The 12,084-nt window shown below is 44.3% G+C and overlaps 1 protein-coding gene across 2 annotated transcripts in view; it reads left to right on the top strand.

The window, feature by feature from the left end:
- The window catches only part of cpne4a (copine IVa), a 31,900-nt gene that overhangs the window by 214 nt on the left and 19,602 nt on the right, over positions 1–12,084 (top strand). Inside the window, exons 2-8 of one of the 2 annotated variants that reach the window (XM_081597593.1) lie at positions 19–172; positions 3,987–4,178; positions 4,493–4,669; positions 7,565–7,636; positions 7,873–7,947; positions 8,448–8,531; positions 11,647–11,736. In XM_081597593.1, coding sequence (XP_081453719.1) covers positions 4,008–4,178; positions 4,493–4,669; positions 7,565–7,636; positions 7,873–7,947; positions 8,448–8,531; positions 11,647–11,736 — 669 coding nt within the window. In that variant the 5' untranslated portion in view covers positions 19–172; positions 3,987–4,007. The remainder of the gene's footprint in view (positions 1–18; positions 173–3,986; positions 4,179–4,492; positions 4,670–7,564; positions 7,637–7,872; positions 7,948–8,447; positions 8,532–11,646; positions 11,737–12,084) is intronic. The other variant, XM_081597594.1, reaches the window with a different exon arrangement.

Here is a 12,084-nt window from a genome sequence, read left to right as displayed (position 1 = left end):
GCTCTCTGCCGGTCACAGGTTCTGTTCCTGGTTAGTTTCCTCCTGATGCAGCTTCTGGTTTCTGTCCTGTTGGATCTGATGATGATGATGATGAAGAAACAACCCAAACTCTTCACATAAAGTGGTCAGAAAAACCCAGAACTGGACCGAGTCCCAGATTAGAAACCTTAAAGTGAGAAACATTTATAAACTCGTTAAATTTGGTTCCTAATGTGTTGATCTGTTGGCAAAATCTGGTGATTTTAGTTCTACAGAAAAAAGTTCAATCAGTTTAATGAGGAGAGTTCCTCTGATGGTTGGATGAACGGTTGGATGAATGGTTGGATGAGCAGTCGGTTGGTTGGATGAATGGTTGGATGAGCAGTTGGATGAATGGTTGGATGAACGGTTGGATGAATGGTTGGATGAACGGTTGGATGAGCAGTCGGTTGGTTGGATGAATGGTTGGATGAACAGTTGGATGAATGGTTGGATGAACGGTTGGATGAATAGTCGATTGGTTGGATGAATGGTTGGATGAGCAGTTGGATGAATGGTTGGATGAACGGTTGGATGAGCAGTCGGTTGGTTGGATGAATGGTTGGATGAGCAGTTGGATGAATGGTTGGATGAACAGTTGGATGAATGGTTGGATGAACGGTTGGATGAATAGTCGATTGGTTGGATGAATGGTTGGATGAGCAGTCGGTTGGTTGGATGAATGGTTGGATGAACGGTTGGATGAACGGTTGGATGAACGGTTGGATGAATGGTTGGATGAACGGTTGGATGAGCAGTCGGTTGGTTGGATGAATGGTTGGATGAGCAGTTGGATGAATGGTTGGATGAATAGTCGATTGGTTGGATGAATGGTTGGATGAATGGTTGGATGAATAGTCGATTGGTTGGATGAATGGTTGGATGAACAGTCGGTTGGTTGGATGAACGGTTGGATGAATGGTTGGATGAACGGTTGGATGTGCAGTCGGTTGGTTGGATGAATGGTTGGATGTGCAGTCGGTTGGTTGGATGAACGGTTGGATGAATGGTTGGATGAATAGTCGATTGGTTGGATGAATGGTTGGATGAATGGTTGGATGAATAGTCGATTGGTTGGATGAATGGTTGGATGAATAGTCGATTGGTTGGATGAATGGTTGGATGAACAGTCGGTTGGTTGGATGAACGGTTGGATGAATGGTTGGATGAACGGTTGGATGTGCAGTCGGTTGGTTGGATGAACGGTTGGATGTGCAGTCGGTTGGTTGGATGAACGGTTGGATGAACAGTCGGTTGGTTGGATGAATGGTTGGATGAATGGTTGGATGAACGGTTGGATGTGCAGTCGGTTGGTTGGATGAACGGTTGGATGTGCAGTCGGTTGGTTGGATGAACGGTTGGATGTGCAGTCGGTTGGTTGGATGAATGGTTGGATGAACAGTCGGTTGGTTGGATGAACGGTTGGATGAACGGTTGGATGTGCAGTCGGTTGGTTGGATGAACGGTTGGATGAACGGTTGGATGAATGGTTGGATGAACGGTTGGATGAATGGTTGGATGAATGGTTGGATGAACGGTTGGATGAACGGTCAATTGGTTGGATGAGCAGTCGGTTGGTTGGATGAACGGTTGGATGAACGGTTGGATGAACGGTTGGATGAACGGTTGGATGAATGGTTGGATGAACGGTTGGATCATGATAACAGCTGCAGATATTTTGGTTCTCTTGGCTCTGGACGGGTCTGTTTCCATAGCAACAGCCGCTGAGGCTGATGGGAGCTGTAGTCCTGTGGAGCTTTTAGAGTTTTATCCCTATGCTGTGTTTTTACAATACAACATTTTACTGGATTTAATTTATTCATAAATGTCACTTCCTGTCAGAAACAACTTCCTGTCCGACTGAAGCAGAATAATTCTGATCAGAACTAAACAGGCGGCAGCCGGACTCAGACTGTCGTCACGTTTATTCGGTGCCATTTGTAAAGTTACAGCCCAAAATTTGCAGCAATAATTAATATTTAACTGGCTAACTGGACAATTAGCTCCCAGTTAAATACTTAATTAGCAAGCTAGATATTTAGCTATTTAGTTGGAGCTAAATATATGCAGTTAGCTAAGAGCTAGATACATATTTTCTTTACAAAATGAATATTTACCTGGCTCAGAGTTAAATATTTAGCTAGTATGCAAATTCACTTGTTGATGAGTGGAAGTGGACTACCAAAATAAAAGCCGACTGATAGCCAGTACATAAACTTCTGCTGGTGAGGCTGACTCCTCCAGTCTTCAGCTTTTATTTTGGTAGTCCACTTCCAGTTATAGGCAGAGTATTTTGCTCTTGGCTAAATATTTAGGTTGCTAGCAAAATTATTAGCTTGGAGCTACTTGGCTAACTCCATATTTAGCTTGGTAACTATTAAAATTCAAATTTAGCTCAAATTATATATTCAGAAATATGTAGCTAAACATCTGTTAGCAAGCTGCTTGCTAATGACATATTTAATTTGGAGCTAAATGTTAGCTAAACTTTTACTTTTAAGCGTAATATTTAGTTTGAAACTGCTGCATTTATCAATGAATGAAAAATGTGGTGAAAATGTGACTTTAAAAGTGAACCTCCATCTTTTCCTCCTGTGCCGGACGAAATAATCCAGATTATTGCCGTTTGTTTCTGCCAGAGTAGCTTTATTAACGTCCCGTTTCAGCGGTTCCGACTGAAACCGGATCCTGGACAGCAGAACGCGCCTGCTCTGGTTCCGAGATGCATCTGCTCTTCATCCTGTTACCCGAGCCGGCGGCCTGGAGGAGGAAGAGGAGGAAGAGGAGGGAACCGGACGTTTCCTGCAGGCGGCTCGGTTAATCAGATGATGGAGGGCAGAGCGAGCCAACTGTCCGGTTCTGATCCAGACGGATTCAGCTCTGGTTCTGCTGCATCTTTACTGAACGAATCGGAACATTTTCACAGTGAAACATTTATAAAGTTACGAGTTTAACTCTTTTTAGACTTCTGTCACTTTGGAAATAAAAAATGTTCGGAGGTCAGTGGCGACCAACAGGGTTGTCATGGTGATGTGAAGGTCGGAGGTCAGTGGTGACCAACAGGGTTGTCATGGTGATGTGAAGGTCGGAGGTCAGTGGCGACCAACGGGGTTGTCATGGTAATGTGAAGGTCGGAGGTCAGTGGCGACCAACGGGGTTGTCATGGTGATGTGAAGGTCGGAGGTCAGTGGCGACCAACAGGGTTGTCATGGTGATGTGGAGGTCGGAGGTCAGTGGCGACCAACAGGGTTGTCATGGTGATGTGAAGGTCGGAGGTCAGTGGTGACCAACAGGGTTGTCATGGTGATGTGGAGGTCGGAGGTCAGTGGCGACCAACAGGGTTGTCATGATGTTGTGGAGGTCGGAGGTCAGTGGCGACCAACAGGGTTGTCATGATGTTGTGGAGGTCGGAGGTCAGTGGCGACCAACAGGGTTGTCATGGTGATGTGAAGGTCGGAGGTCAGTGGCGACCAACAGGGTTGTCATGGTGATGTGGAGGTCGGAGGTCAGTGGCGACCAACAGGGTTGTCATGGTGATGTGGAGGTCGGAGGTCAGTGGCGACCAACAGGGTTGTCATGGTGATGTGGAGGTCGGAGGTCAGTGGCGACCAACAGGGTTGTCATGGTGATGTGGAGGTCGGAGGTCAGTGGCGACCAACAGGGTTGTCATGGTGATGTGGAGGTCGGAGGTCAGTGGCGACCAACAGGGTTGTCATGGTGATGTGAAGGTCGGAGGTCAGTGGCGACCAACAGGGTTGTCATGGTGATGTGGAGGTCGGAGGTCAGTGGCGACCAACGGGGTTGTCATGGTGATGTGGAGGTCGGAGGTCAGTGGCGACCAACAGGGTTGTCATGGTGATGTGAAGGTCGGAGGTCAGCTCGTTGTGCTTCTCAGCCTGTTGCTCCGTTTTCCAGATGATTTGGCCTCGTTTCTGGAGGTTCTGACCACTTCCTGCCTGCCCCCGCAGACTTCCTGTCCCGCCTCCGCCATGAGCGACGTCGTGCAGACGGCGGCCGGCTCTCTGGGTCTGCTCAGCAGCTCCTGCCTCACCAAGGTGGAGCTGCGCCTCACCTGTAAGGGCGTCTCGGACCGGGACGCGCTGTCCAGGCCCGACCCCTGCGTCGTCCTCAACATGCAGTCCCACGGCCGGTGGATGGAGGTGGGTCGCCATGGCAACGAGGTCGTCCTCCACGCGCCGCCATCTTTGTTTCTGTGTTGATTTGTTGAGTTTAGGAGAAAATTCACCAGAAGAAAAAAAAAAAGACTTAATTTATTTCTGTTCTAATCAGCGAAACCCGAACAGAGTCTGACGTCACATCCCGCAGAACCAGAACATCAGAACCAAAACACTCGGTTCTGGTTCTGCTAGCTGCTTCATTAGCCATCTGGATGCTGCCGGTCCAGCTCCAGAACCATCAGGATCTGACCCGGTTCTGATGGCTGTCACAGGTTCACCGCGCTGTTCGTCCGCAGGTGGACCGGACCGAGGTGATCCGCAGCTGCGTCAACCCCACCTACTCCAAGGTCTTCACCTTGGACTTTTATTTTGAAGAGGTGCAGCGGCTGCGCTTCGAGCTGTTCGACATCAACAGCCACAACGGGCCGAAGGAGGCCGACTTCCTGGGCTCAGTGGAGTGTACGCTGGGACAGGTGAGTCCAGCTGGGTCCAGCTGGGACAGGTGAGTCCAGCTGGGACAGGTGAGTCCAGCTGGGTCCAGCTGGGACAGGTGAGTCCAGCTGGGACAGGTGAGTCCAGCTGGGTCCAGCTGGGACAGGTGAGTCCAGCTGGGTCCAGCTGGGACAGGTGAGTCCAGCTGGGACAGGTGAGTCCAGCTGGGACAGGTCAGACCAACTATTAGTCATTTTTTGCCTGTAACTTTGCCAACAGCGCCCCCTGTCATCCAGCTGCGGTTCATCATTGATCTGCCATTGAATAAAAACAACCAGATGTTAAAGGCACATCTTTGATTTGGAAGATATTCGACTCTTGACGTTTCATTTTCCTCCAGGATGATTTCATTTCCTGCAGAGACCAGAGAAAACAGGATGTGTGAAAAATTGAGTACTGCTAAAGAAACATGTCGTTTCCATGGTGACGGTCGGCCGGTCCAGAACCAGAACCAGACTGGGTTCTGGTGTTGGTGTTTCTAAGGGTTACAGTGTTGGATGGTGATGTCACCGGATCTGTCAACCATCCCCAGTAACCATAGCAACCGCAGCAACGCTTTCTGAAAGGGCCACAGGCTCCAGAAGGCGTCTAGGAAGTGGGCGGAGCCAATAGGGGCGTGGCCAGGCGTGGAGGAGTGAGGCGGTTCTGTGGACCGCAGTAGAACGGTCAGCAACCATACAGGTCCTTCTCCAACAATTAGCATATTGTGATAAAGTTCATTATTTTCCATAATGTAATGGTAAAAACTGTCGTATATTTCAGATTCATTGCTCACCAGCTGAAATATTTCAGGTCTTTTATTGTTTTAATACTGTTGATTTTGGCAAACAGCTCATGAAAACCCAAAATCCCTGTCTCAAAAAATTAGCATATTTCATCCGACCAATAAAAGAAACAAACTTCAAATAATTATGTTCAGTTATGCATCAATACTTGGTCAGGAATCATTTTGCAGCCTTCAGGGCGACATGGAGGCCATCAGCCTGTGGCTCTGCTGAGGTGTTATGGAGCCCAGGATGCTTCGATGGCCTTAAGCTCATCCAGAGTTTTGGGTTTTGGTCTCTCAACTTTCTCTTCACAACATCCCACAGATTCTCTATGGGGTTCAGGTCAGGAGAGTTGGCAGGCCAACAGTAGCACCATGGTCAGTATACCAGTGGTTTTGGCTCTGTGAGCAGGTTGTGCTGAAAAAGGAAATCTTCATCTCCATAAAGCTTTTCAGCAGATGGAAGCATGAAGTGCTCCAAAACCTCCTGATAGCTGCTGCATTGACCTGCCCTTGATAAAACACAGTGGACCAACACCAGCAGCTCCCCAGACCATCACTGACTGTGGGTACTGGACACTGGACTTCTGGCATTTCCTTCTCTCCAGTCTTCCTCCAGACTCTGGCACCTTGATTTCAGAATGACATGCAAAATTTGCTTTCATCCGAAAAAAGTACTTTGGACCACTGAGCAACAGTCCAGTGCTGCTTCTCTGTAGCCCAGGTCAGGCGCTTCTGCCACTGTTTCTGGTTCAACAGTGGCTTGACCTTTGACCTGGGGAATGCAGCACCTGTAGCCCATTTCCTGCACGGTGGCTCTGGATGTTTCTAATCCAGACTCAGTCCACTGCTGGAGGTCTGGACTCGGTCCTTCTCCACCATCTTCCTCAGGGTCCGGTCACCTCGTCTCATTGTGCAGATTTTTCCTTCCCACTGAGGAGCCTTGATACTCTGGGAACAGCCTATTGGTTCAGAAATGTCTTTCTGTGTCTCGTCCTCTTGCTTGAGGGCGTCAGTGATGGCCTTCTGGACAGCAGTCAGGTCAGCAGTCAGACCCATGATGGCGGTTTTGAGTAATGAACCAGGCTGGGAGTTTTTAAAAGCCTCATGAATCTTTTGCAGGTGTTCAGAGTTACTTTGTTGATTCAGATGATGGTTAACGGCTCGTTCAGAGAATCTTTCATGATATGCTCATTGTTTGGGTTTTCATGAGCCGTTTGCCAACATCATCAGTATTAAAACAATAAAAGACCTGAAATATTTCAGTTGGTGAGCAATGAATCTAAAATATGACAGTTCAATTTTTATCATTACATTATGGAAAATAATTAACTTTATCACAATATGCTAATTTTTTGAGAAGGACCTGTATTTAGCAACTTTTTACTCAAACAAGCAACTAGAGACAAATTTATCATCTTCTGGAGATTCACCGCTACCGATCAATGCTACCGATCAATGCTACCGATCAACGCTACCGATCAACGCTACCGATCAACGCTACCGATCAACGCTACCGATCAACGCTACCGATCAACGCTACCGATCAACGCTACCGATCAACACTACCGATCAATGCTACCGATCAACGCTACCGATCAACGCTACCGATCAACACTACCGATCAACGCTACCGATCAACGCTACCGATCAATGCTACCGATCAACGCTACCGATCAATGCTACCGATCAACACTACCGATCAACACTACCGATCAACACTACCGATCAACGCTACCAATCAACGCTACCGATCAATGCTACCGATCAACGCTACCGATCAACGCTACCGATCAATGCTACCGATCAACACTACCGATCAATGCTACCGATCAACACTACCGATCAATGCTACCGATCAATGCTAGCCACCAGGGGGCGCCTCTGAGGTTTTATACCTGAACCAGACAGACATGGATGTCAATAAAACATTGGACCAATAGGAAAATTCGCCTGCAGTACCACTGTTCAGCCCACAGAGGGCAGCACTGAGGCGTTTGCAAAATTAAACACATTTACAGGAAAATGTTAAAATTTGCTCATAAAGGCAGTGGCTGGTGGGAGGGTTGGAACATCCCATAATAACCTCGGTGTGAACCTGTGTGTGCAGATCGTCTCCCAGAGGAACCTGTCCAAAGCTCTGCTCCGACCCGGAGGAACCGTTGGGAAAACCATCATCACGGTGAGTCCGAGTGCCGGAGTGCTGGATCCGGTTCAGACTGAATCCGGTTCAGATCCGGTTCTGCATTCTGAACCTGCTCCTTTGGGCCCCGTGTTACTGACTGCTGCTGGTCCCTTAGATCTTCCTGATCTGAATATTCAGTGTTTGTTTTTTCTCAACTCGTAATCAGCCTCAGATCAAAGGGATGTGTGTGTGTGTGTGTGTGTGTGTGTGTGTGTGTGTGTGTGTGTGTTCAGATCACAGCAGAGGAGCTGACGGGGAACGATGACTACATCGAGCTCTCCTTCAGCGCCAGGAAGCTGGACGACAAGGTAGCAGCTTCAGTCTCAGATCTGTTTCCAGTTTCCTGGGTTTAAATGGCCTGGAGGCTAAGCTAGCTAAAACCAGCGGTGGAGACAGCTAGCTAAGAAGCTAGCTGCACTAACCATAAAGCACTGGTCAAATGAGCTTAGCTAATGCTAAAGCACTATGCTAACTCAGCTAAGCTAACACTGAAGCACCAAGCCAGTGCAGGTGGCAGCTAATGCTAACGTCCTAAATTGACGCCACCATGTTGAGGAGCTCAAAACAATCAACGCAGAGGTCAAACTTTATTCAGCTGAAATTTTACGAAACAGACGAGTAAATTAGCACTTTAAACTTTATCTGGTGAAAGTAATGTACGGAAAGCTAAGTGTGCTAAATGTTAGCAAAAGCGCTAACAGGTTGTTCTGTTGTGATCAGAAGGCGTTTCCTGATGTAGGGAAATGGAGGGAATGTTTTTCAGCAGGAAAATCTCTGCTGATCCCGAGTGTTTGTGGATGTTTCCCAGGACTTTTTCAGTAAATCGGATCCGTTCCTGGAGCTCTACAGAGTGAACGACGACGCCACCATGCAGCTCGTCTACAGGACTGAGGTAGGAGATCAGAACCCACAGATACTTCAGTACTTCACTAATACTTCATGTTTACAGCATCAACGTAAATATTCATCAATATCTGCATTTCAGAAGACGTTTCACTTCCAGTTAATCTGGTTTCATTCGGGTTAATCTGGTCCAGTTTGAGTTAATCTGGTTTAATTTGGGTTCATCTGGGTTAACTTGGGTTAATCTGGTTCAGTTTGTGTTAATCTGGTTTAATTTGGGTTAATCTGGTTCAATTTGGGTTAATCTGGTTTAATTTGGGTTAATCTGGTTTAATTTGGGTTAATCTGGTTCAGTTTGTGTTAATCTGGTTTAATTTGGGTTAATCAGGTTTAATTTGGGTTAATCTGGTTCAATTTGGGTTAATCTGGTTTAACTTGGGTTAATCTGGTTTAATTTGGGTTAATCTGGTTCAATTTGGGTTAATCTGGTTTAATTTGGGTTAATCTGGTTCAATTTGGGTTAATCTGGTTTAACTTGGGTTAATCTGGTTTAATTTGGGTTAATCTGGTTCAGTTTGTGTTAATCTGGTTCAATTTGGGTTAATCTGGTTCAGTGTGTGTTAATCTGGTTTAATTTGGGTTAATCAGGTTTAATTTGGGTTAATCTGGTTCAATTTGGGTTAATCTGGTTTAACTTGGGTTAATCTGGTTTAATTTGGGTTAATCTGGTTCAGTTTGTGTTAATCTGGTTCAATTTGGGTTAATCTGGTTCAGTTTGTGTTAATCTGGTTTAATTTGGGTTAATCTGGTTTAATTTGTGTTAATCTGGTTTAATTTGGGTTAATCTGGTTCAGTTTGTGTTAATCTGGTTTAATTTGGGTTAATCTGGTTCAATTTGGGTTAATCTGGTTTAACTTGGGTTAATCTGGTTTAATTTGGGTTAATCTGGTTCAGTTTAGGTTAATCTGGTTTAATTTTGGTTAATCTGGTTTAATTTGGGTTAATCTGGTTCTGTTTGTGTTAATCTGGTTTAATTTGGGTTAATCTGGTTCAGTTTAGGTTAATCTGGTTTAATTTTGGTTAATCTGGTTCAATTTGGGTTAATCAGGTTCTGTTTGTGTTAATCTGGTTAAATTTGGGTTAATCTGGTTAATCGTGGGTTAATCTGGTTCAGTTTAGGTTAATCTGGTTTAATTTGGGTTAATCTGGTTCAGTTTGTGTTAATCTGGTTTAATTTGGGTTAATCTGGTTCAATTTGGGTTAATCTGGTTTAATTTTGGTTAATCTGGTTCAGTTTGTGTTAATCTGGTTTAATTTGGGTTAATCTGGTTCAATTTGGGTTAATCTGGTTTAATTTGGGTTAATCTGGTTTAATTTGGGTTAATCTGGTTCAGTTTGTGTTAATCTGGTTTAATTTGGGTTAATCAGGTTTAATTTGGGTTAATCTGGTTCAATTTGGGTTAATCTGGTTTAACTTGGGTTAATCTGGTTTAATTTGGGTTAATCTGGTTCAATTTGGGTTAATCTGGTTCAATTTGGGTTAATCTGGTTTAATTTGGGTTAATCTGGTTCAATTTGGGTTAATCTGGTTTAACTTGGGTTAATCTGGTTTAATTTGGGTTAATCTGGTTCAGTGTGTGTTAATCTGGTTTAATTTGGGTTAATCAGGTTTAATTTGGGTTAATCTGGTTCAATTTGGGTTAATCTGGTTTAACTTGGGTTAATCTGGTTTAATTTGGGTTAATCTGGTTCAGTTTGTGTTAATCTGGTTCAATTTGGGTTAATCTGGTTCAGTTTGTGTTAATCTGGTTTAATTTGGGTTAATCTGGTTTAATTTGTGTTAATCTGGTTTAATTTGGGTTAATCTGGTTCAGTTTGTGTTAATCTGGTTTAATTTGGGTTAATCTGGTTCAATTTGGGTTAATCTGGTTTAACTTGGGTTAATCTGGTTTAATTTGGGTTAATCTGGTTCAGTTTAGGTTAATCTGGTTTAATTTTGGTTAATCTGGTTTAATTTGGGTTAATCTGGTTTAATTTGGGTTAATCTGGTTCAATTTGGGTTAATCTGGTTCTGTTTGTGTTAATCTGGTTAAATTTGGGTTAATCTGGTTTAATTTGGGTTACTCTGGTTTAATTTGGGTTAATCTGGTTCAGTTTGGGTTAATCTGGTTTAACTTGGGTTAATCTGGTTTAATTTGGGTTAATCTGGTTTAATTTGGGTTAATCTGGTTTATCTTGGGTTAATCTGGTTCAGTTTGGGTTAATCTGGTTTAACTTGGGTTAATCTGGTTAATTTGGGTTAATCTGGTTTAATTTGGGTTCATCTGGGTTAATCTGGTTTAACTTGGGGTTAATCTGGTTTATCTTGGGTTAATCTGGTTTAATTTGGGTTAATCTGGTTTAATTTGGGTTCATCTGGGTTAATCTGGTTCAGTTTGGGTTAATCTGGTTTAATTTGGGTTAATCTGGTTTAATTTGGGTTAATCTGGTTCAATTTGGGTTAATCTGGTTCTGTTTGTGTTAATCTGGTTAAATTTGGGTTAATCTGGTTTAATTTGGGTTACTCTGGTTTAATTTGGGTTAATCTGGTTCAGTTTGGGTTAATCTGGTTTAACTTGGGTTAATCTGGTTTAATTTGGGTTAATCTGGTTTAATTTGGGTTAATCTGGTTTATCTTGGGTTAATCTGGTTCAGTTTGGGTTAATCTGGTTTAACTTGGGTTAATCTGGTTAATTTGGGTTAATCTGGTTTAATTTGGGTTCATCTGGGTTAATCTGGTTTAACTTGGGGTTAATCTGGTTTATCTTGGGTTAATCTGGTTTAATTTGGGTTAATCTGGTTTAATTTGGGTTCATCTGGGTTAATCTGGTTCAGTTTGGGTTAATCTGGTTTAATTTGGGTTAATCTGGTTTAATTTGGGTTAATCTGGTTTAATCTGGTTTATCTTGAGTTAATCTGGTTCAGTTTGGGTTAATCTGGTTTAATTTGGGTTAATCTGGTTTAACTTGGGGTTAATCTGGTTTATCTTGGGTTAATCTGGTTTAATTTGGGTTAATCTGGTTTAATTTGGGTTCATCTGGGTTAATCTGGTTCAGTTTGGGTTAATCTGGTTTAATTTGGGTTAATCTGGTCCAGTCTAACGTCTCCGTCTCCGTCCTCCTCAGACGGTCATGAATAATCTGAATCCGGTTTGGAAAACCTTCAAAGTGTCTCTGAACTCGCTCTGCAGCGGAGACCATGACAGGAAGCTGCAGGTAAGACGTCCCTCAGACGATGATGTCAGCTGATGATGCGACGGCTCCAGGTTAAATGTGGACATCTGATTGGCTGCTGCGGCAGGTCGCACTTTAGCTAACAGTGACAGGAAAGCCTTCATCTTCATCTTCCTCCGTCAGTCTGTGTGGAGCCTCAGATGTTGTTTTTAACCCGGGGGTCAGAGGTCAATCTTCAGGGTGTTCCAGTGAAACAGTAACTGGGAGCTTTAGCTGAGAAAACAGATTCTGGGGAATCTCCTTGAGCAGCTAGCCTGGTGAGCTAATGTAGCCGGCAAGCTAATTGTTGATAACAGCTGCTAGCCAGCCGCATTAGCTCGCTAAGCTAGT

The sequence above is a fragment of the Poecilia reticulata genome, chromosome 16 (assembly GCF_904066995.2).
Source record: "Poecilia reticulata chromosome 16, P_reticulata-male-v2, whole genome shotgun sequence".
Classification (NCBI taxonomy): domain Eukaryota; kingdom Metazoa; phylum Chordata; class Actinopteri; order Cyprinodontiformes; family Poeciliidae; genus Poecilia; species Poecilia reticulata.
This window is presented reverse-complemented; position numbering and strand designations above follow the sequence as displayed.